This window comes from Aspergillus caelatus (genome assembly GCF_009193585.1).
Source record: "Aspergillus caelatus strain CBS 763.97 unplaced genomic scaffold BDV27scaffold_177, whole genome shotgun sequence".
In the NCBI taxonomy this organism is placed as follows: domain Eukaryota; kingdom Fungi; phylum Ascomycota; class Eurotiomycetes; order Eurotiales; family Aspergillaceae; genus Aspergillus; species Aspergillus caelatus.
The window spans coordinates 1-22,571 of record NW_022475440.1 but is presented as its reverse complement, the minus strand read 5'-3'; the positions used below and the strand labels follow the sequence as shown (position 1 = coordinate 22,571).

Sequence of the window (22,571 nt, the reverse complement as noted above, 5' to 3'; positions counted from 1 at the left end):
GTAGTATTTTTAACATGCCAAGAAGGGTGGGACATTGAGTGTTGGTATATGAATTCCCTCCGCTGAGGCACCAAGAAAAGTACACTCAACAGAAAGTCCTGCAAAGGTTCCCCTTACTATACACTTTAGCTTAACATGCCCGTGTTTTTTTCTATTATTTGCACTAGTTGCTCTACTTTTACTCTCCATTGTATTCCTTTTCAGTGAGGTTTTACTATTGGAACCTTATTATGTAAATACTCACAAGAAATATTCTAGGATCATGTTAGGGGGTGTACGACATCCCTCACCGACAGCCATTTGTATCAGAGACGATCCAAAAGCGGATGACGCCAGTAATCAGTACGAACATTGCGGACTAAGGTATGTCGCAGATTAGACCAATCGAGGTCTGAGACTTGGAAAACACAGCTGGTCAAATATCACAGGGGAAATAATAGTTCAACGGTATATTTATGGAGTTCTATGGTCATAGAATTGAAGCCGATGATACACCTTGCCGAACATTACACGTAAGTTTTCTAGGGACGGAGATTTTGGCCGAAATACAATACAGGAAGTTGGTCAACGGCTAGCATGGCTAAATCAAGACTCACCCTACGCGGGGGTATCCACTCCTCGTGACTTCTCTTGACTCAGTAGGGAACGAACTATGGACTGCTATGTCTCAGTTGGACCATGGTGCAGCATGGTGCAGCGTACTTCCAGATAGGCTAGTCGGAGGAACATGCATGCGTAGCTCTTCTTGATTATGATAGGATTGCTTAAATATATCCGGCCTCGAAGGCCGAAACCTCTTGCCTATTTGGCAGTTCAACTTGCACCCCCATCTTCTAAGTGCTGCTGAGCACCTTTTGCCTCGGTTTTGCGTTCTCATACGTAACCTATAACCTATTATCTCACACAACCGAAAGGTATGCTTGTGTTACATCACTTACCGATCTCTTTATTCCTTGTCCTCTTAGGAGTACGTGCGGTAAGGAGTGCTGCTGCTACCTCTATTCCCCGTACTGGTTGGACGGTCAGCGTCGACAGTTTCCAAGTCGGTTATGAGGCAGAGAAAATGCTTGATGGTGACCCCAAGTCCTTCTGGCACACGCAATGGACTCTATCGAACATGCTGCTGCCTCATAAAGTTACCATCGACATGAAAAGGGTATTTGTGGTGAATGGTTTCTCATATCTTCCGCGGCAGGACGGCCAAAATAACGGCAACATTGGTCAGCATAAGCTTGAGTTGAGTATTGACGGAAATGATTGGGGTGAACCTGTGGCAAGTGGAATGTACCTGAACGATTCCTCACAGAAAACAACCCTCTTCACACCGCAGCCCGGTCGGTATGTTCGCTTTACAGCGATGTCAGAAGCTCAAGACACCGGAAACCAATGGATGAGTGCTGCGGAAGTGAATATCCTCAGTCCTGATCCAAGCTTTTCTGGGTCGGACTTCACCTCACAACCTGCCGATAAAGGGAAATGGGGCCCTAGCGTCAATTTCCCTGTTGTTCCTGTTGCAGCGGCAATGATTAACGACACCAATCTGCTGATGTGGTCTGCTTTCAGGCCTGACACGTTTGGCGGAGAAACCGGCATTACATTCACCGCTACTTGGGATCTAAGCACGGGAACTGTTTCGCAACGAGTGGTCAATGATACTCATCATGATATGTTCTGTCCCGGGCTTTCTCTAGACCATTTGGGTCAACCGGTTGTTACCGGGGGGAGCAGTAGCCTGAGGACCAGCATCTATAATACAGGCACAGACAGATGGATCGCCGCCAGCAATATGCAAATTGCGCGGGGCTATCAATCCCAAGTCACTTTATCGAATGGACAAATCTTCACGATTGGTGGCTCATGGAGCGGCGGTCAAGGCGACAAGGCTGGAGAGGTCTATGACGTCGCCAACAATATCTGGACAAGACTACCAGGCTGCAAAGTCGAGCCTATGCTAACAAAGGATAGCCAAGGCGTATACCGCCAAGACAATCATGGGTGGCTATTTGCATGGAAACAAAAATACGTGTTCCAGGCTGGCCCGAGCAGTGCCATGAACTGGTATAATGTGGACGGAACAGGAAGCCAGCAGGATGCGGGTCTCCGTGGCAGTGATCCTGACTCAATGAATGGAAATGCGGTCATGTACGATGCGCTTCAGGGCAAGATCCTTACAGTTGGGGGGGGCCCGAACTACCAAGATAGCGAAGCGACCAACTCTGCACACATCATCACTCTCGGAAATCCTGGCGACACAGCAAATGTCCGTCAAATCAGTCCCATGGCTTACGCTCGCGGGTTCGCGAACAGTGTTATCGTGCCAGACGGCAAGGTCCTCATCCTTGGCGGTCAAAGTTATGTCGTGCCATTCACGGACACCAACGCCATCATGGTTCCAGAGCTTTGGGATCCAGAAACCGAGATGTTTGTGGCAATGAATCCCATGGCTGTTCCCCGCACCTATCACAGCATTGGCCTCCTCCTCCCAGACGCTACAGTTTTGAGCGGGGGTGGCGGCCTTTGCGGTACCAACTGCGCCACCAACCACTTCGATGCCCAGATCTTCCTCCCACCGTACTTGTTCAAGGCAGACGGATCACTGGCTCCCCGGCCGCAGATCACCAGTACTCCAGGAACAGTCAAAGTCGGCGACTCCATAACTGTGCAAACAGATGTGGAAGTCGCAGATTTTGCACTCATACGGTACGGTTCGAATACACATTCAGTGAACACGGACCAAAGACGTATTTCTCTGAAGCCGAGAGTCACAAACAAAATCTCGTATACGCTAGACTTGCCTAGTGATCCTGGAGTTGTTATTCCCGGATATTGGATGTTGTTTGCGATAACAAGTGAGGGTGTGCCTAGTGTTGCAAGAACGGTTCACATACAGCTGTGAAATCATTCCATGCTTGGAATATAATACTTAGACACCAGGGAGGGGAGTAATGTGTGTACTAGTCTGTTGAAGGGGATTCTTATGCCTATATTACTTGATCTTAATACCATGTGTTTAATAACTGAACCATAAAACGTAGGTACCCCTATGTGCCAAGCAGCATGTGAGATACGGCTTTTAAAATAATAATTATCGGTAATCTACCTGTCTAGAATGTCATGCGGGTATAAATCTACATAACGTAATACAATCAACGAGACCTACCCATTATAACACGCTGTTCAGAGCTGTATATCCAGCTAGCTATCTATGAGGCTCATAGATGTGTTTTACTTGCTGAATATATAAGCCTGTATAGCAGAGTCCACTAAGTATACTTTCGATTAGCTAACTAATGTGTGGCCTCGATGCAGGAGTTATAATTTAATTTGGTAATCAGAGCGATTTAGACAGTGGGGTCTCAACCCTTCGAAAAATTACAGTAGCTGCGGCCAACTCCTACACCGAGAAGTTCAGGAGTAGCTTGTCCTCCGCTCAATTATTGCCCACATATGCAAGTGGTTCTAACAAATAACTAGACCAGTATTAGTCATACTACATTTAAAATATTAACAGTTATACCCACTTCCGTATCTCCTTCCCCAACCGTACATAATTTGAGTATTATCAACCCGGACTTTAGGTTTACATGGGCAATGCCGCATCCGCCTATTACCTGACAGTCCAATCACCGAGCCTTCGCGATCGGAGGCGGTTTCTACTTGGACCAAAGTTGATGAAAGATGGGGTGGCGTTGCGTCTAACCTATTCTAACCTGATACGCCCAAGTAGACGACAATAGATTAATACCACGTGCGAACTGGTTCCTCGTGTGTGGCTGTGGCTGATAAAGGATGGGGTTGGGTTCTAAATTCTAATGGGTGATCTTATTAGCTGTGGAGCATCGGCACAATTCTGAGTCTCCATTGGCGGCGCATGTAGCCCGCAATCTGGTGAATACTAGCGTCGACCATCGATGGGCCAAGAATAGCATTACCTCGATCAGGGTCTTGCAGATCGTAATCTGAAACACACTAGCCTAAGCTTAAAACTCTAAAGGTACTCAGTCCAATGGCCCCGCCGGTCTATCATTGGTTGGACCCCGCAAGTGTCGATTTCGTCAATCAACGCCTCAGGTACTAACAAAGCTAGTTTCAAGCTTCTTTCTGATATCTTTCATGCTTGTTTTATTTCTTATATACAAGAGCTCACCAGCAACCCATACAGGTCCTTCTGATGAGCAACTATGCAAAAATAAAAAAAGTGAAACCATATCTCAACTATACTTCTGGTCCATCCTGGCTAAATCTTATCATAGTCCTAAAATGCTAATTGTATGCCAAGTATATGCTCAGCGTAGTTTGTTTGAACAGTCTTCAGAAGGGCTATTCCTTCGGGGATTTCGGGCCATTCAGAGCCAGATTTGGATCATAATGGCTTGTAACTACCACGTCATTGGAGAGAGTAGCGAAACCCCACCTGTTTGTCTCGCGCACTTCTCTGCTAATGCTGGGAACCTTTTTAACGTCTTCCGTGTCTCGGAGGGAGTGGCATTTTTATTTACATGTTTCATGTCCGGTAAAGAAACTTTGCACCGCTTAGCTCTACTGCAGGTCTGGGATTGGCTGCTAAGATACCTACATATGCAGGGGCGATGGACTGGATTCGCGTAATTTAGGCACATGTTCCATAGCTCTTAGGCCTCCTGCGCTTTGGGAGTGTAAACGTCATCTCTAATACCAAATTTAGAAGACAATGACCGGCCCAGACAGTTACAGACGCATAGACCAACCTCCATGATCTCTAGAGTAGTGGTGAGGGGAAAAAAACAGTTGCCCTAATGAGCGACGTGGTTCTTCTTGCCCACTAGGACCAAATCATCTGCTGTATGTTGGATAGCCAAGAAGCAATTACTAGACAAGGGACCAGCCGTGAAATATAATAAGAATAGAATGTGTGGTATATCTATCCTCTCAGGCGAGGGGAAATGTTTGGACTTCTTCCTCTAAATATCTATACATCCCGCTCTAATGTACATGGGCAATGTTCGAGGGGAGCTTTCACCCATCGATCAGCGTGGGGAAAGTCCATATTCAAGTATATGTTGCCCTTTCTACAAAGAAGAACAGAGGTCTATATCGAATATATAGAAGTATCGAACTCGCAACTCTGGAACATCAGCAAAGCAACAGACCGTATGCCATCAGATTGGCTACGGATCGCCATTTTCCCCTTACTGTATGGTTATAGACCGAAAGTAAATTCATTATCTTTCTTGTGGAATATTTCGAAGGAAATGGGATGATCTGATGTGATTTTCTTTTGCTTTCACATTTAAAAAAGCTCACAACCAGAAGCAGTGGACATACCACGGTGCAAACCGAGTGGCTTCCTACAGATCTGGGTAGACAACGCACTATCAATTCGAAGGTAATACATCAGTATCAGAATCTTTATTGCTGAATGACCTTGATCAACTAGCAGTTCTGGCACCAGACCTATTGCTCATATTTCTCTTGTGTATTATTTGATTACTGTTGCCCGGTGTTCCTCATTTCAATTATTACTTTGAAAACGATTGCAAGAAACTCTGGATCCCACAAGTTTTGCTTTCCTTTCATTTTTCTTTTTATTTCCTTTTTTCGTGTTCGTGAATGCCAATAGCACAGATCCATGATGTCGTCATTCTGACTTGCTAAATTGAGTTAGGTATTGTATCAGACCACCATCTTTAGCAAACATAGCAAATAAAAAGCTTTAGGCGATGGATGTCTTACTCCTCAGCCAGGGGGTGTCTGGTCAGGAAAGGGCAGTTTTCACAAATAGGAGGATTCTAAGGGGAGAAAGTTGCTTATGAATGGATGCGAGGAGCCTTAGACTTTTTTTTTTTTTTCTCTATGGAAGTGCCCCAGGCCCAGTAAATATTCCAGCACAGTTTGTTCAGACTTTACCTTGTTAAGATATTAAACCTTGGGATCTCTGGCTGGGATGAGACATAAGCGGTTAATCAGAAAAGGAAAAATAAATGTCTAGAAACGAAATATGGTGTCTGAGTTTTTATGGATCTAACCATTGGGACACCTGGCGCCCCCTTACCGTAAATATGAATAGTTGGTGTGATTATATAAAGTCTTTCCCATACTTTCAGCCTAATGCACTTATTTTTACACTGAATTGTTTTACTTCTCTACAGGCATATCATTGATTGCAAACACAGAGCTTCTCACCATTCGTTTGAATTGTATAATCAATTAATCTTATTTACGAAATGTTGAATAAATACATTTCCACCGAAGGGGAAGCTACTGATGTGTCATACCAGGCCGGTTATGTTATTCTTTCCTATGTAGTCAGCATGATAGGATGCACGACCACTTTAGAGCTTCTTCATCGAAGGACATCACAAACAGGCATATATAACTGGTATGATTATCAATTTGTTATATAGTGAAAATTAATCTGGCATTTCTGACCTCTGAGATAGGTACCTATTACTGACCTCGTCTATAACTATGGGAGGAATTGGTATCTGGTGCATGCATTTCATTGCAAATCGAGCGATTGTCATTGGGGACGAGGATTCCGAGATTCAGATCCTGTACAGCATGGCTTTCACGGGCCTCTCATTTATATTGCCGGTGATTGTTTTGACTGCAAGCTTCTACGTCATTGGGGCAAACGAGAAAACAGGATATATTCAGGTCTTAGCAAGCGGCATACTAACTGGAAGCTAAGTTTGTAGTATGCACTATGTGTGAATTCATGGTGTTTTGGCTATTTTTATTTTTTATATGGGTGTAGGGGTGGCCGCTCGTTTACCGATTACGTTATCGCTTATCGGTTAGTTACGTCAGCGAGATTGCTCACAACACCATATATATATATTTTTTGTAGGCGATCCCCAAAGCTGTCGCTAAACTCCAAGCGGGTGTTCCAAACTTCAATTGCTTCCCATTGTACATATCCCATGTGCTAGGGTATAGGGCTCGGTGCACCACGCACAAGGGTCTAGGCCATAAAATTACTCAATCCTAATTGTTAGACTATTCAAATCCCCTATAGAAATGCAGGTTTTGAGTTGTTTTGAATAGCTTCAATTTAAAATGGTGCTTAGAAATCGGGCAGTGTGGCCGCTCGCCCGTTGAACACATGCCACAGATTTCCTATTTTTTGGTTCGCTTGCCATGCCGAGAAGGATTAGGAGTTATCTTTGAATAGCTACACACCCATCTAATAACTAGAGGACAGTTTATGTGAATAGAGGTCTTCTTCTTTGGGGCACCCTTGATTATTAGATCCATACAATCCAAGAGAAGACTTTTTGTAGTCTTGTCGCTGAGTAGATTTTGCACACGGTGAATGTTGGCATTGTTCCCTACATGTTCTGCAATGCGAGAGCGCAATTCTTCTTCGTTTTTAATGCACGATTTTTCCAAGGCAGGGCGAAGTACCGTATCTATCATGCTATGTAATCTTTGTACCTTTCGGGCTTTTTGCCTTCCTCACTGAGGATTATAACGACAATCCTGACAAGCAAGTCGGAAAGCTCCTCGGTCTCTTTACGGTGCTTATCTGAGCCTCTTCCCGTCCCACGCCGCTTATATGTAGCCCTCTTCGACAAGGGACTTTGATACAATTGGCCCCTGTGGCTAGTGTCTGTCTCAATAGCATTTATATCCAAATGGCTGTTGTTAGGCAAATCATGCTTACAAGCGGGATCCAAAGTGGCTTTTGAATTCTCTACCGTTGGATCGATAGATCTAACAGCCTGACTTATATTTGTTTCATAGGCATTGAGTGCTTCCCTCACTTTATTCAGCGCTTGTTCCTCATATATCTGAATTTCTCCTCTGCGAGTTTCCGTATCTGGACCTTAAACAGTTCGATTGCCAGATTCGCGTCTTCCTGTATTTTCTGTAAGATCACCCTTGTGTGTCCCTCCACTACTTGCACGAAGTGCTGGACTGCCCCTTCCACCTCAACGACCCCTGATGCAAAAAGATCCCGTATGGGACTTTGCACGATCTCTTTAAGATAGAGCCTATCCAGTGCTATTATAGTGGAGTGGGAGATCTCTAGATCAGGAGAGGTCCAGCGCTATAAAAGTTAATACTGTACGACCCTTCCATAAGAAGTATAAATACAGCAGGTGGAGGGTTTATTTGGAGGTAGATTATAATAAGTGTGGAGGCAACAAGCATTCGGGTTGATCCGGAGGAGCGAAAATTACTGCAGGCGTTGTGGCTAAGAACAGGAAGAGACACTATGGATGCAAGCCTTTGATGTCGCCGATACTTTGAGGACGAAATGGGCCCACGTAATCATTTATTCCCGCACGAGCGCATCCGATTATATCCCCTATTGCAATATCAGCGGCAAATAATTGGCTGGCACAGGTGGCCCTATTCATCTGTACACAGACTAAGTTATATCTACTAAGAATTGAATTGGACTGTAATGAAACATGTGCTGAGTGGATAGTACACTTTGGGTACTGGATGTCGTTTCTTACCATTTCCTTCTGATGGCGGCGATGTCTTCAAAAGTATAATGTCAGCCTCGCCCAAAACCGTCCACTTCGCACGCTGAAGGTTCTTATTCCCATCATTCAAGCCCTTGGTCTAGTTGTTGGAGGGAACGTTCGCCAATTTCTGTGTCTGACATATCCTGAACTTTTGATGTGTAAAAGGACCAATCTCACAAAGCTGACCTTCGTCTAGTATATTCGTCTTAAAACGTACCACTTTCACCGACAATCTGTAGATGCCTGCACGAACCGTACAGGGTTGAGTGGGCCTAGCCCCGATTGGGCTAACCTAAAAGACTATTTCACGAGGTAGGTACCATACTGTGGGTGTGGCTGTAGAGATAACATGATGTATACTGCTGCTTCCCAACTGTATCAAAAAGCTCTGCTCTTCTCCGTATCTTGACGCTAAGCGAGAGCGTACCAATATTGTTTGACTACCTATTGTGATAGCATATCCACTAAACAGACGATTTGTGTGAGTTAAGATACAAGAGTAAAGGTACTAATGACTTCAAATCCATTACACAGTGCGACTCATGTTCATTATTTTCCGGATGGTTGTATCAGCTAGCGCTAGTGGGTCACGTTGGAAGAGCGTATCTTCTACAGGCGAAATTCTGAGGATATGCTTTGGAAATAAGCCTAAATATAGTGTCGTTCAGAATAAGCCTCAGGATCCTAACACTCAGTATGTCTAGTGCCTCTACATTAATGTCCGCTGCATCTATCCTCTATGACAAATGGTATCCTTCCGAAGAACTCCGGGATGTCATCACCGCAGAACGAATGGCCTGAATTTTTAGAACCCGGAAAATGGCTATCTGGCAGATGTATGCGCCTTACTACTCTGTTGCCTTACGCTTAGAACACTTACTTCTCCTAAAGATAAGGTTATAAGAAAACTGGGCTGCGGAAGTTTCGGCAAGGTTGTCGAAGCATACGATGACAAGAACAAGCACGGCTGTGCTATCAAGATTTCCAAGGAGAAGGCCGCAGCCCGTCAAGAATTTCGCACTCTGGAGATATTAGGAAATAAAGATCCAAAGAATGAAACTCGGTCTGTCCGCCTATTGTATCCGAATCTATTGCACACTGATGATCACGTTTGTTTGGTTATGGAGTTATTTGGGGAAACCCTACTTGATGTTTTAGATTGCAATGGCTGGGCCCCGATTCCTCCCAGCCATGTCCAACACGTAGCCTCCCAAGTTTTCGCGAGTCTTACCTGTAAGTCCGACCTTCGATATTATTGACTTCTATAAAGGTGATCCTTACTGACCTGTGGAGCCCTTGGTGTCCTTGGTCTCTTCCACAATAAATCTTCCGGGTGCATTGGCACAAAGAGATCGTCGTGCTCTCTGTAAAACAGAAATCCGCCTAACTGACTTTAGAACAACGTTGTCTAGAGACAGAACATATGATGGCCTGATAATGAACCTATTATACCGAGCACCTGAAGTTATTCTAAAGCTGGGCTGGAGCTCTCCGATTGATATGTCGGCCATTGGCTGTATTCTCGTGGAGCTATTCGCGGGCGAAATTCCATTTTATGTGCGCGAAAAGTATATAGAGCTCCTGGCGATGATAGAACATATTGTCGGCCGTTATATTGATCTAAATATGGTCCGTATAGCTATGTTGAATACAGAATCAATAGTAGGGAGTAATATATACTAGTATATCTATTGTTATATCGGTAATTGACTTTCAATCTGATTATATCTCTAGATATGTCTCCCATAGCAACTTTAATTTCTCACACGCAATAAAGGACTGTGTAAAGTCTAGAAAGATACTTTGAGTAAAGTCCTATATCTACTCTATAATTAGACTTCTATTAATGTTTATTTCCAGGAGTTTGTTCCACAGAATAATCTTTTTAATAAAATATTCCTCGATTTACTACAAGAGCTTTTTACTTTCGACTCAGATAAATATATCCCGCCCTATAAAGCTCTTGAGAACTCGTGGATACGCAGTTTAGTAGTAGATAAGGGTACTGTTACAAATTTATATATATAAAGAGAAAATATAGATTCCAGTACACTATCAGATCTATAGATCGGAAATGGATTGGAGATAATATATATTTAATTAAAAAAAGTCCCAGAACCCTGTATTATATAATAGAATATAATTACAGAGCAGTCTTAATTTATAAAATAGGGTATATTGCAAGACTATATACTTTATCTTACAAAGAGTATACAAAGAAGTGTCCTTCACTCCTTAATTTTGCTGCTTGATGTGGATGGTGGAGTCGGTGTCTTCAATTTAATATGAAGCTTTTGTAGCACTCTTTCCGGCTTAAATGGAACAAACCAATTGCTCCAAAACCACTCATAATATTAGAGCATGCAAATGCGTATGAGTAGATACGTGTATAATGGAATAAGAAATCAGACTTATCAATTATATAAATACGGTTTCGAATAGCTTTATAGATCTGTTGGCCATAGAGCCATTTTTCAAATACTTCTTAAGGCTATTCAAAGCCTAGATCATTATTTGACCAGCCATTCTCGATAGTACTGATACAATAGCTTTGGGAATATCAGTATACCGCTGGGATTGATATATCTGACCAGCAAAGATACCCAAAGTAGAAATAAAACAGTACCTACTCCACTAATAGCAATAATTACTATCACTCGCTCTCTATTCCCTGGCTCTAATAATTGTGCCTTGGATCGATATATTTCTTTACCCCAGATCACCTTCGCAATTGCTGCCATACCTATTTAAAAGCCTGTCTTATCCATATTATATATATCCTGCTCTATAATACTATTATTGTATAGAGTATTTCGAACCAAGTTAAGCCAGTTAGCTATAACTTGGGGATCTTCGCATTTTAACCATTAATAATCATAACAGACAGTATATTTTCACCGAAGATTATCATATTATTGAACAAATCGTCGAACCCATCTGACTAATAAAGGAGGACTGACATGGCTTTAGTAACACAGATTGAAGTAGCTCAACAAGATAGCGGACATTTGATATTTGAAGAGGTAGGCCACGTTGGTCCATCTCTAGAATTCACTTCTTAAGAGTTTCTTCTTCACTATCTGAAAGCTTCCGTAGATTTGTCGCTTTTCTATTGCGAGGAAGGATTCCATTGAGGCGGTCTGTACGCGTTTCCAGAGGTATATCAAATGCTTTTGCATACCCAGATTTCGTGTCAAAAATACCATTATTAAATGCTTCAATAGCTAACTTCATCCACGCATCCTTTGAAGTTCACCTCTTACTCATTTCACCGATGGAAAAGCTCCAATTTTGTTCAGTTCGAAAGACGCGTTTTCTCCGCGACGGCGGGGTGGCGGTTCATTGTCATTAGCGACTCGTTGTCCGCTTACGTTACGCGTTTCGGCCCGTCCCGCAAGGGCGTTGCTCGAAGGCATCTTCGCCCAATAATAGCAATGGCCTTCTCGAGTCGGTTTATCATTGGCTAGACCACCAGAAGAGCCAGTCATCATTGGTAGAGGATTACCTAGTCGATCCATGTAATCAGGTTACCACTGCCCTCAACGCTGGCAGCTCGTTTCGCGTATAACGAAGAAGTGACTTTAGTAAACAATGAAACTACTGATGTATATTATTCTTTTTCTCCATCCCTCCCTTGCTATCTGTTGCACGGGACAAACATGGCGAAATCTTAAGGGCGCTAACCCATTTTGGAGGGGCAGGATTTTCTGAACTCCAGTATTCTCTCTTTTCTCCTCGAAGATTACCTTCTCGGGCTACCTATACTACAACTTCTGGGCCTTCAAGCTGCAGCAACTCCACTTCAATATCAATACAGGCTTCTCTGCAGATATAGCTATTACCGCGAATATTGCCGCTGCTTATAATAAGTCCTTTATGTATGCGCTCTTAGATTTTATTTACAGCCTTGTCAATATTCCGGGTATTGTATAGCTTAGTTCCGATATAGCTTTGGATATAGAAGTAAGCATCAGTATCTTTACTGCTATTAATATATTAGTAGATTTATCTATCTCAATACCCGATAAAAATATCTATATCAAGCTGCTGAACAGTGTTAATACTGTAGTCAGCAGATAGACACTATTGCATAAGCCATTTACCAATATCTCTGCGCAGATATATATTCGTACCGATATTACTGTCAGTATTATGATTATGATAGCAGTAAATTTTCTAAAAGGCCTTATTAATCCAAGTAGTAGATCAACAGCAAAACCGGGAATTGCAAATATATTTCTACTCAATATATATTATAATATCGAGGCCCCGAAAAACAATACACTCTTGAAGATAAATCAGGACTTATATAATGAGAACAGCTTGTGCGATGAAGGTATGAGCTGGAAATCGGAATTTCTCTTCAGTCTTGATGCGTTTGCGACCAGGTCGTGGAGCACGACGCTAGTCGACTTGGGAATCCCGCTATTGGAAGTCTGCTACCAGTTTTAAGGGCGTCGTATTCGGTTTATCCCGGTTTCTCTTGTGGATTTTGAAGAATCCGATGATAACCACCTTCCCAATGCCGTTAGCTCAGCCCATATAATCGCATTGAACCCTTACAATCCCTCTTTAGGACAACTTCAACGGGGTGCGATTATGGTTGTATATTTCTATTTATAAAAAGCCTCTCTAGTGCCATAACTATCAGAAGAACAGACACAAGATTCCCAACAAAAAGCTTCAAAGTAAGCTAAAAGGCGGTGGAGCGATGGAATACGAGGGTTCGTCTCGTAGCGACTTCTTGGCAAATCCACCTAGTCATGGTGTTCTATGTGCTCAAAGCCCACTTTGCTCTAGCTTGGGGTAAACAATTTATCTGCAACCGTTGGCCAAAGTCAAACATAGTGGTCTTAGTACAGGCTGGTCTTTACCGCACAGCTGGGCTAACAATCATTATGATAATACTCCTCGACGAGAACGGTAGGTAGTTTGATGGTGAACTTTCTACATATGAATTGTATGTCGCAAATATTGCATTATCGACGCAGATGGATTATGGATTTGGCTGTTTGATATTTAATAACTAAGATTCGCTTCATCTTAATCATTACTCTGAGAGCGTTTAGAAGAGTATTGCAGCCTAGTAAATTAATATGAAACCTCGGATCCTGGTTCTTCGTCGTGATCGTCAGGGTCCAGACAAATAAGGTTTAAGACATGTATACAGCCATTCTCGAAATCGGTTTGACTTACGTATTTCAAACTTTGATTTTCGGGACCCTCTACCAAGTACCTAGTGTGGTGAAAATGTCTGGCTGCATCAAGTTTCTAAAGGAATCTTGCGGCACTAATTATGTAACATCACTCAAGGTCAAATTATTCAATCACACTAAAGACCGGAACTGGGCCAAGAAGAATATTCGTTATATGTTTGTTGGTCGAACGAATTGTGAGAATGACTCTAATACAAACTTTCAAAATTATATGTTAAACCCAATAGATAAAGTTTTTATTGTAGTCCACATTGAGCTTTGATCATGTTGGGAGTTGTGACTTTATTAGATTAGATTATACGAATTACTCCTCACATCTTCAGAACGAGAAATATAGAAATACGGCACGTATAACGGTCTCTGTCAGCAGTTCATCGAAATATGATCTAAACATTGAACAGTAGCTGTCAGCACTTCTATTGGACTTTGGATTCATGATATTAAGAGAAAACTACCTGTATCGAGCTTAGGCCTGACCTGAAACCATGGCCAATGCACTGTGGATTGGTGTTTTAAACTGAGGCTGTTACCAATATACCATATTCTCTACATATTTTAAGTACATTATCTGAAGTACAAGCCTGACTAACTTTAGGCATATATAAACCCTTCTCTTTTCCCATCAAAGTCTTCTTTTCTTTTCCTTATCCTGTACAGCACATTCTCTTATTCTCTTATTCTCTCATTCTTTTTATTATTCCTGTTTCTTTGCTTCATTGACTGAAGTTGTTCTTCGTTTGACCTTTTCACTCATTGCTTAACAATGTCTCTTTCTAAACTTGCATGCCTCATCCTAGGCACAGCTGGCCTGGCCGCAGCTCATGGACACGTTGATCGTATCAACATTGATGGCAAGTCCTACGGTGGATTCCTGGTCGATAAATACACTGGTCAACCAAATGTTCATGATCTCATTGCGTGGTCAACTGCGGATACCCAAGACGCCTATGTTCAAACCTTTGACTACAACCAGCCGAATATTATCTGCCACGAGGATGCTAAGCCTGGTGCTCTAGCTGGAGAGGTTGCTGCTGGTGGCAAGGTGACACTGCATTGGAGTAGATGGTTTGAAGATCATCGTGGTCCAGTAAGTGATTAGAAGAATCGGGCAACAACCGAGTCAAAGTCTTTGAATCCAATCAGAATGTTAACACAAAGTAGGTCATTAGCTACCTTGCAAACTGCAATGGGAGCTGCGCTTCTGTGAATAAGACGAAGCTTGAGTTTTTCAAAATTGAAGAGGCTGGTCTTCTCGACAACAGCAAGTCCCCTGGAAGGTGGGCCAGCGATGAGCTTATGGCTGCCAACAATACCTGGACGGTCAATATCCCCTCCGATATCGCAGCGGGAAACTATGTTCTTCGTCATGAGATTATTGCATTGCATAACGCAATGAGTAACAATGGTGCACAAGCTTATATGCAATGCATTAACTTGAAAATAACAGGGGGTGGTACTGCTGCTCCTAAAGGTATTCCCGCTACCCAGTTTTACAAGCCAACCGATCCCGGAATCCTGGTCGATATATTCAACAACCTTCGCACTTATGTGATTCCAGGCCCAGCACTCTACCATGGTGGGAGTGCATCGCCTACAAGCACCCCCATTATCCCCACTGGGCCGTCTTCTATCGCAGTTTCTTCCACCCCGGCCTGGACGACCACCGCTGCTTTGCCATCCTATCCGAGCCAACATTTGGGTGACAAACAGAATAATCAAGCTTATGGGGGCTCCCAATCCTGGAAGAAAAGATCATCTGGCTGGACTTTCAGGGGTAGCCATCATGCTCGAGATCTCTCTGTCTAAGGACATTGCGCGCGTGATGCTTCTCGGGCAATAATGTATTGGAAAAAATAGAAAACTCTTGGTGGAAATCATCTTTCATTTCCTGAAATATGCCAACTCTAAATATGAATGAAATTTGAGTTCCATCAAAAAGATTTCTCCAGTGTATAAGTAACGTAGGTCAGGCTGGTGGTAGTAGTCGAGTTAAGTTATGTAAAGGGTTTTGAAAATTAACCATCTCTGAGTTGGCAAATGTACTCGTGAATTGGGGTAGAATGGAACAATAATTATACTTATTTGTATTCGAAAAGATGCTAAGAAATTATGCCAGAGAGGACCAGAAGCCCCAGGATGTTCTGGTTGTCAACCAGTAGCAGCTTGCGCCGTTCTGATATTAGTGTTCCACACCCCACGTATCTAAGTCGACTACTTATGTCTTTCGACAAAATGGCCGGGACATAATATGATACTGTGCCGAAGCTTAACTGATACTTCAGTTAGCGTTTGCTCATCTTGGTAGATATAGTAATATGCTGCTACTTTTAAAAAACGGAGCCTGTCCAAATTCGCTGAATCGGTGAATAGTTCCGAATCGTGAACCTGAGTATCAGATATGGACCCTGCAGCCAGGAAAGACTGACCACAAGTGACAAGCGCGTCTGATATATTACGAATTGTATCCATGCTAAGTATCTGCATATCATAGTTTAGCATCGAAGCTAAACAACGAATCTAAATATCGTACCTAAGCGTCGTGTCTATACAACGAATGTAAATGTCGTAGAGTACCTAAACATCACATCCTAATTCATGTCCACGCAGCGTGTGTATTGCAGGTAAATGACGAATCTTGGCAGTACATCAAACGATGAATATCGGCAGCGAGCTCAACAGCATGTATGGGGTACTAAGACAGCCAGGTAACAAAAATATGTAAGCTATCAGCAGCGTAGCCGGAAGAAGATAGCGATTTAACTATTTACGGCAATCAGTGCCTTCGCCCCATCCGGTGTTAGCCCCCCATTATTTAACAAAGCACGGGGGTGGATTACAGTAGCGTCGTGTAGAAGAGGTATACACAATTAGCCTGATAGAAAAAAGACCATCAAACCCTGGGCCTGTCCAGTTCCCAGAGGGATGGGTGGAATATGTCTAGTAACCCGCCTGTGAATAGAGAAATATGGCCAAAAGAGCATGAATTCACGAGTATAATCTTTGCCTTTCATCGACTGTATTAATTTCTTGTTCTCTTTTCTGGACATTTGTTTCTTGACATCGCCTCTTGGCCTGTCAACTGAGCTGTCGGGAGGGGGAGGTTTGCCGGAGTGGGAAGCCAAGTACGCCCTCCTGGAGATGCGAAGAATGCTAAAGCAGCCATAATTGGATCTGCAATACTGGCTAACCAGCTAAATCTAGCAGGAAGATCACAATGATAACAAATCTGATACTACTATTTGTTCTGCCTTCCCAAAACATCAAGGCTCCATCACGAGCATAGGCGGTACGGAATAAGCCGTGAAGAGCTAACTAACTCTAAACAGAGTCTCTGCCAGATCGTGTTGAACTTTCAGTATTTATTCAGGTAATACGACAAACTGTGGAGGCTTATTAATGGAGTGGCTGATGGCCGCTACAAATTGAGCTCTCCGTGTCATCGCTGCGCTCCAAATCCTTCGGCCTTGTTGCTAACCTGCGTCTCTAGTCACGCCTGACCCTTACAGATATCATTTTCTTGGACCTCTTCCCAATCATTCTAATATGCGCTGAAGGCGCTGCCTGACTGCGCTCCGCTGTACCCTCTGTTTGGCTGTCCATGGGAAATGAATATATCCCCCCTGAAAAGCTAAAACGATTATGATTGGGTCCGCAACTCCTTTCTACATGATACTACATGCCAATCCACGGGGAAAGCCATTCAGAAGGATCAAATTACCGACACTATGATTGTTCGACTCGTTATTTATGGTCTCCCTTCATCAACGACCCTACCAGCTATCGTATTACAGCCTCGAAAAAGATACTTGGTCAGTTTGGGTTACTTGCCCTGGTACCTGCTCATTTATATATGTCGATGGTAGGGACTGTGATTGCTGATATAATATCTGAGCAAGTTTGCATTGCCTTTCTAAATGGGGTGGTCTTTTGTCTTCTTCTCAACAAGTTTTTGGAGCTATCACCCCTCGTGCGGAATAGACTTGAGGCTAACCTACTCCTTTAGTTACTCCTTACTTCATTCCTCCCCATGACATAGGCTTAATTGCTCAAACCCGGGGCCTGACTATTGATACTGTATACGCTGAATAACTATCGAGTGTCTCTGTTTCTTTTTGTCCGTAAACGGTGCATCTCGGTCTCATGTCTATTCACTTTTCATATAAACTTTGATTGTCGGCGCTTGTATCATTGTTAATAAGCTCTGTCTGCCGTGGGTGCCTGGCTACCTACAGCCGTGTCCCAACATAGCAGTGCTGTCCAGCACAGACGGTTATTTCCATTTGAATGGAGACAACTATTGCGTGTTAATCAAATAGGTCCTTCAGCTATGCTTATCTAGGTGTTTTGACGGCTTTCCTGTCACCTGATTTCGGGAATCCTTCTGACACTACCTGTATTCTGTTTTGAACTTGGCTGGATCGAGTTCACTCGTTTTATCTTGATATTTCTTGCCATCAGCTGACTCTTCTGATACTTAGGCTGTGCTCTACGAATAGGAAACGCCCCCTAGCTCAGCGTACTACAGGTTATTCATCGATTTCTCATGGAACTGGCAATTAGGGAGTGATTCGTGGGCAAATTATTCCTGTGACGTCATCTCATTCGATGCATGTTAGCTGAGATACAACTTTAGCAGCCTCAGTAATCCGCACTCCAGGAACTGATTTATTTCTCCCCCTCTATTAAGGATGCGGAAGCTATACACCATGGCAAACTATTCACAGCACGTTTTCAACAGCCCTTATACAACTCTAGGTTTTCAATCTTTTGCGCCTTCCCTTTTGCTTAGTCGCTTTTACAGCGTGCTCCTTCGAATCGTCTTGGGATGCAACTTGAACTTAGATATTTATACCACTATCTATGAATTTATCTTCCTCTAACATCATACTAACCATCACAGTTTATCATCTACAGCCATTCATACTTCGGTTGACCTCCCCATGTCTAACTTCCCAGGAACAATCTTAATTGTGCCCTTTAGCGGTCTTAAAATCCTAAGCAATATGCCTCAGCCATGGGACATGCCACTTAGGTGTCCATATATTGGCGTGCATATCTTGGGCAATACAGTACAATCTTCTTTTTTCCTCAAGGCCCATCCGTTCGGTATATATCGCGAACTCTTCTCATTGCTATCCTGGCAGATTACCTCTTTCTTATATTAATGTTAGTCTCTGCTCAATCACACAATTGGCTGTTTGTTCTATCCCATATATTCCCTCTTTCCTGCTATGTCCCTTGCACTCCGTCCTTGCTAATCGTTGACGAGACTCTGCGTCGTGAACATAGTGCTTGACTCGCGGTCAGGTCCTCATCTAATAGCTTCAGTTGATCGATTATAGTCCGATTAGGTGGACTTTTCGGGTGTCCAATTTTTTAATGGTTTCTGTTCTTCATTGTCACTGGTTACGTCCCTTCCTGTGATTCCTTAGCCAGGGTTTGTGTTCTGATCTATATAAATCATCTGGGAAGCAAACAACACTTGATCAGCCGAACGACTCCAGAAGCTCTTTATTGATTTTGAAGTTTGATCATTCTTCCGTGACTTTTTGCAGTGCTCGACTACGCTGTTTTAAATTACTACAGTTACTGTTCTTGCTCAGTGATTGCCTCCCGGCAGTTTCTCCCATCCATGGCTGTTCCTAGTATCATGTCTGTTGATGTGGGTGGAAGAACCAGTAAATCAGCAGCTCCTGGTTTCCCGGTTCTCAGCTTCGAACTCGCATACGACTGTGGTACTGACGGCCATGACTACACATTGAATTGCGTCCACGTATTTAGTGCTTGCTTAAGCAAAATTAATGTGATGATAACGCGGGTTTTGCGTTGGGAGACGTCTAAAGGTATTTTTTTCATCGCCTGAAGACAACAATGAGCTTATTGAGATAGTAGGAAAGAATGAATAACATCCATCACTGACTGAGGTTCATGAAGTATTTATCCCTCACAAGATATACTGGTAGCAATTCCTTTCTACAAAGTGATACCGTACTAGTCCACAGTGTCTACTACACAGACATGCCTAGATTCAAGAGACTGTATGTATAAAGGATATCACAAGAGCAACAAGGGAGCTTTAATACATAGTATAGTAGATTTAAGAGAAAAGGATTATTGTGTTTGAAGGCACCAGTTGTAGAACAGGCAATGCTCCAGATAGTGGTACATATAGAAGATCGATTATTGTTAGCAAGGGCCGGAAAGAAGAGGAATGCTGGTGCCTGGGTGATAACACCTACGGCACTGTTCCGTAGAGGCTGCTGAGAAATGCTGATTTGATTTTTCAAGATTGTGGTGGAACATCCACTATTCTTGCTGCCTATTCTCATCGTGCCTCTAGGCTTGGCGCGAGCAATATATATTATATAATTATTTCTACTCGCTGACTCTTCCGATAAAATATATTTATAATTATTTCAACTGCGTACCTTTCCCACAGCAGAAATTGCGATCGTCATGTTGAGGGGAAAAATTATTTTTTATAATACTATACAATTCAGACATAAAAGGGTGCTGCAGCCCACGTATACCATCAACCATTCTCAGCACTATCCTATAACAATCTTGTTACCGAAACCAGTAAAGTTTCTCTACAGTCTACATATCTACTCTCTTATCATTTACCTCAGCCTATATATTCCTTGATCAACTTTACTCCTCATGCATTTGTTCCTTTTTCAGATTTGCCTTGGAATTGGAGCCGCCATGGCCGCAGATAGTGATTTCATTATGCCGGATGAAGGGCTACCCCATGCGAGGACGATCATGGCCTGGCCTGGTAGCAACAATCCAAACTACCAAGAAGATGGCAGCCTCGCAGAGATGAAGAACGAGCTGACAGCCATCGCCCAGGCGATCGCTGATTTCGAGCCAGTGACTTTACTGGTGGGCTCCGATCAGGTCTCCGACGCACAGCGGAGATTTCAAAACTACAGCCATTATGGCGTGGAAATCAAGGCCATGAACATGGATGACTTGGAGCCGTGGATGCGTGACGTTGCACCAACATTTGTTTTCAGCAAGGAGTCGCCTTCCAGCCTCCATGGGATTGATTTCAATTTTAATGGGTGGGGAGGGAGATATCCTTCAATTAATAATTCACAACTGGCCCGCCGGTTTCTCAATGATCATCAGATCCCCCGTGTGACTACATCGGTTGTTGTCGAAGGGGGGGCTCTAGAAACTGATGGAGAAGGAACTGTTATTGCAACGGAGAGTTCAATCCTCAATCCCAACCGCAACCCAGACATGAGTCGAGAGGCCATTGAGAAGGAAATCTACCGTCTTTGGGGAGTGTCAAAGATTATCTGGGTCCCTGGTGTGAGAGATGAAGATATTACCGATGCTCACATCGATTCCTTGGCCCGCTTCGTCGCTCCCGGAAAAGTTGTCTTGAGTCGCCCTACTCCGGATAATAAGGAGTGGACCACAGTTTATAATGAGATTAAGCACATCTTATCTGAGGCCACTGACGCCAAGGACCGGGCTTTCAAGATTGTTGACCTGCCCGAGGCCGATATCAATGATGTAAACACAACTGAAACGGATATGGTACTGGGCTATGTCAACTATCTGCTTGTGAATGGTGCCGTCATCGCCCCAAGATTTGGAAGTGGTAAATCAGACACAAAGGCCAAGGACATACTTCAAACCCTCTTCCCCGAGCGAGAGGTTGTCCAGGTCTACCTCAATGAGATTGCAGTCAATGGTGGCGGCATCCATTGCATGACGCAGCAGATCCCTTCATCGAACCTCTAATGGTGGTCTTCAACGCATCCAACAGCCGTTTAAAATTACTAGAGTCTATGGTCCCGCAGAGAGATGTTTTGTAAGAGCCGTTGAGGTATATATTGTCAAACTATATAAACCGCTATTGCTGTTCAACACAGTGAGCGCTCGCTCTGCCAACTGTTTGGAGTTATGCTACACCTTTATATCGCCATATTTTGTTATTCTAATCGACCCCTATTTCCTATGTATTTAGTCTTGAATAGTTACTTGTTTAACTTTTTATCTAGAAAAGCGAGAAACTCGGTCATTTTCTTGTCTACAATACATTTAGTGTCCTTCACAGTCCAGGTATTTCCAATTTTCTGATTTGCCAAGGCTTCCTGGTCCTCTTCTTGGGCGCTGGTGAGTTTATCTTCTCTGAGAAGATTATTACTTGAAATAGCTCACTGAAGGTTATCGGTAACATCTCCAAGCATGATGGATTTTACCGCCGATTCCAGTGGGCGGAGCACGCGAACGGTCCCAGGACGAGATTTTAAGGATAAGTCAGCGAGAGCATCAATTTGGTCGTTTTTACATGACTTCCACCACCAGTTCCCCCGTTTGGCATAGAGACCCGAGATCCTGTTACAGCGTCCTTGTATATCATTTGATATACGAGGGTCACCATGGTAGGCAGCCAGGATGCAGTCGAGAACAGTTGTTTTGCTTGGCTGTTCCGTAGAGGGTGGGCAGTATTTCTCCGGGTCCTTGCACATCTCCTTGTAGTTGAGAGATAACCTTATGAGAAACATTCCACGATCTGAGTATCCTCTTTAAATGAATCGTTCTCCTTGCTTGTCGACGCCATATCTGGATGAAGGACCTGGGCTGTTGTGTTTTTATCGAGAACTCGAAGACAGTTCACAGCTCCCCCTATGCCTTTCCATATAAGGGGAAGTTCGAGACCGTGCAAGTTGTACGACACATTAGTTTGCCATTGATGTAAGAGACGAGGTAGCATTCCGAAGGGATCTTGAACAACAAAATACGGTTCCAGCTCAAGGATTGGCTGGATTCTATACCCTAGTGCGTGGTCCAGCCAGCCCTCGCTCGATTTACTCGCCCGCCCATTGGCCCGTCCCCTGCGACCTGCGTCCCCACCACCCGTGCGTGCTCCCGCCCG

At 43.4% G+C, this 22,571-nt stretch overlaps 4 protein-coding genes across 4 annotated transcripts; all 4 read left to right on the top strand.

Moving 5' to 3' along the window:
- Window positions 1–652: 652 nt before the first annotated feature.
- BDV27DRAFT_147901 (galactose oxidase) lies at window positions 653–2,896 on the top strand (the record flags this gene model as incomplete). The annotated part of the gene is made up of 2 exons (XM_032070825.1): window positions 653–698; window positions 966–2,896. The coding sequence occupies 2 exons, from the start codon at window positions 653–655 to the stop codon at window positions 2,894–2,896; spliced, it is 1,977 nt and encodes a 658-aa protein (XP_031924415.1).
- A 6,302-nt stretch (window positions 2,897–9,198) lies between these two features.
- BDV27DRAFT_160799 (kinase-like domain-containing protein) lies at window positions 9,199–9,829 on the top strand (the record flags this gene model as incomplete). The annotated part of the gene is made up of 3 exons (XM_032073097.1): window positions 9,199–9,295; window positions 9,351–9,692; window positions 9,753–9,829. The coding sequence occupies 3 exons, from the start codon at window positions 9,199–9,201 to the stop codon at window positions 9,827–9,829; spliced, it is 516 nt and encodes a 171-aa protein (XP_031924414.1).
- A 4,609-nt stretch (window positions 9,830–14,438) lies between these two features.
- Window positions 14,439–15,481, top strand: BDV27DRAFT_160798 (lytic polysaccharide monooxygenase auxiliary activity family 9 protein; the record flags this gene model as incomplete). Its single annotated transcript, XM_032073096.1, has 2 exons — window positions 14,439–14,762; window positions 14,837–15,481. The coding sequence occupies 2 exons, from the start codon at window positions 14,439–14,441 to the stop codon at window positions 15,479–15,481; spliced, it is 969 nt and encodes a 322-aa protein (XP_031924413.1).
- Window positions 15,482–20,103: 4,622 nt separating this feature from the next.
- BDV27DRAFT_133212 (agmatine deiminase family protein) lies at window positions 20,104–21,709 on the top strand. Its single transcript, XM_032068035.1, has one exon. It carries the CDS (start codon window positions 20,336–20,338, stop codon window positions 21,431–21,433), a length of 1,098 nt encoding a protein of 365 aa, XP_031924412.1. The 5' UTR covers window positions 20,104–20,335; the 3' UTR covers window positions 21,434–21,709.
- The last annotated feature ends 862 nt before the right edge of the window (window positions 21,710–22,571 follow it).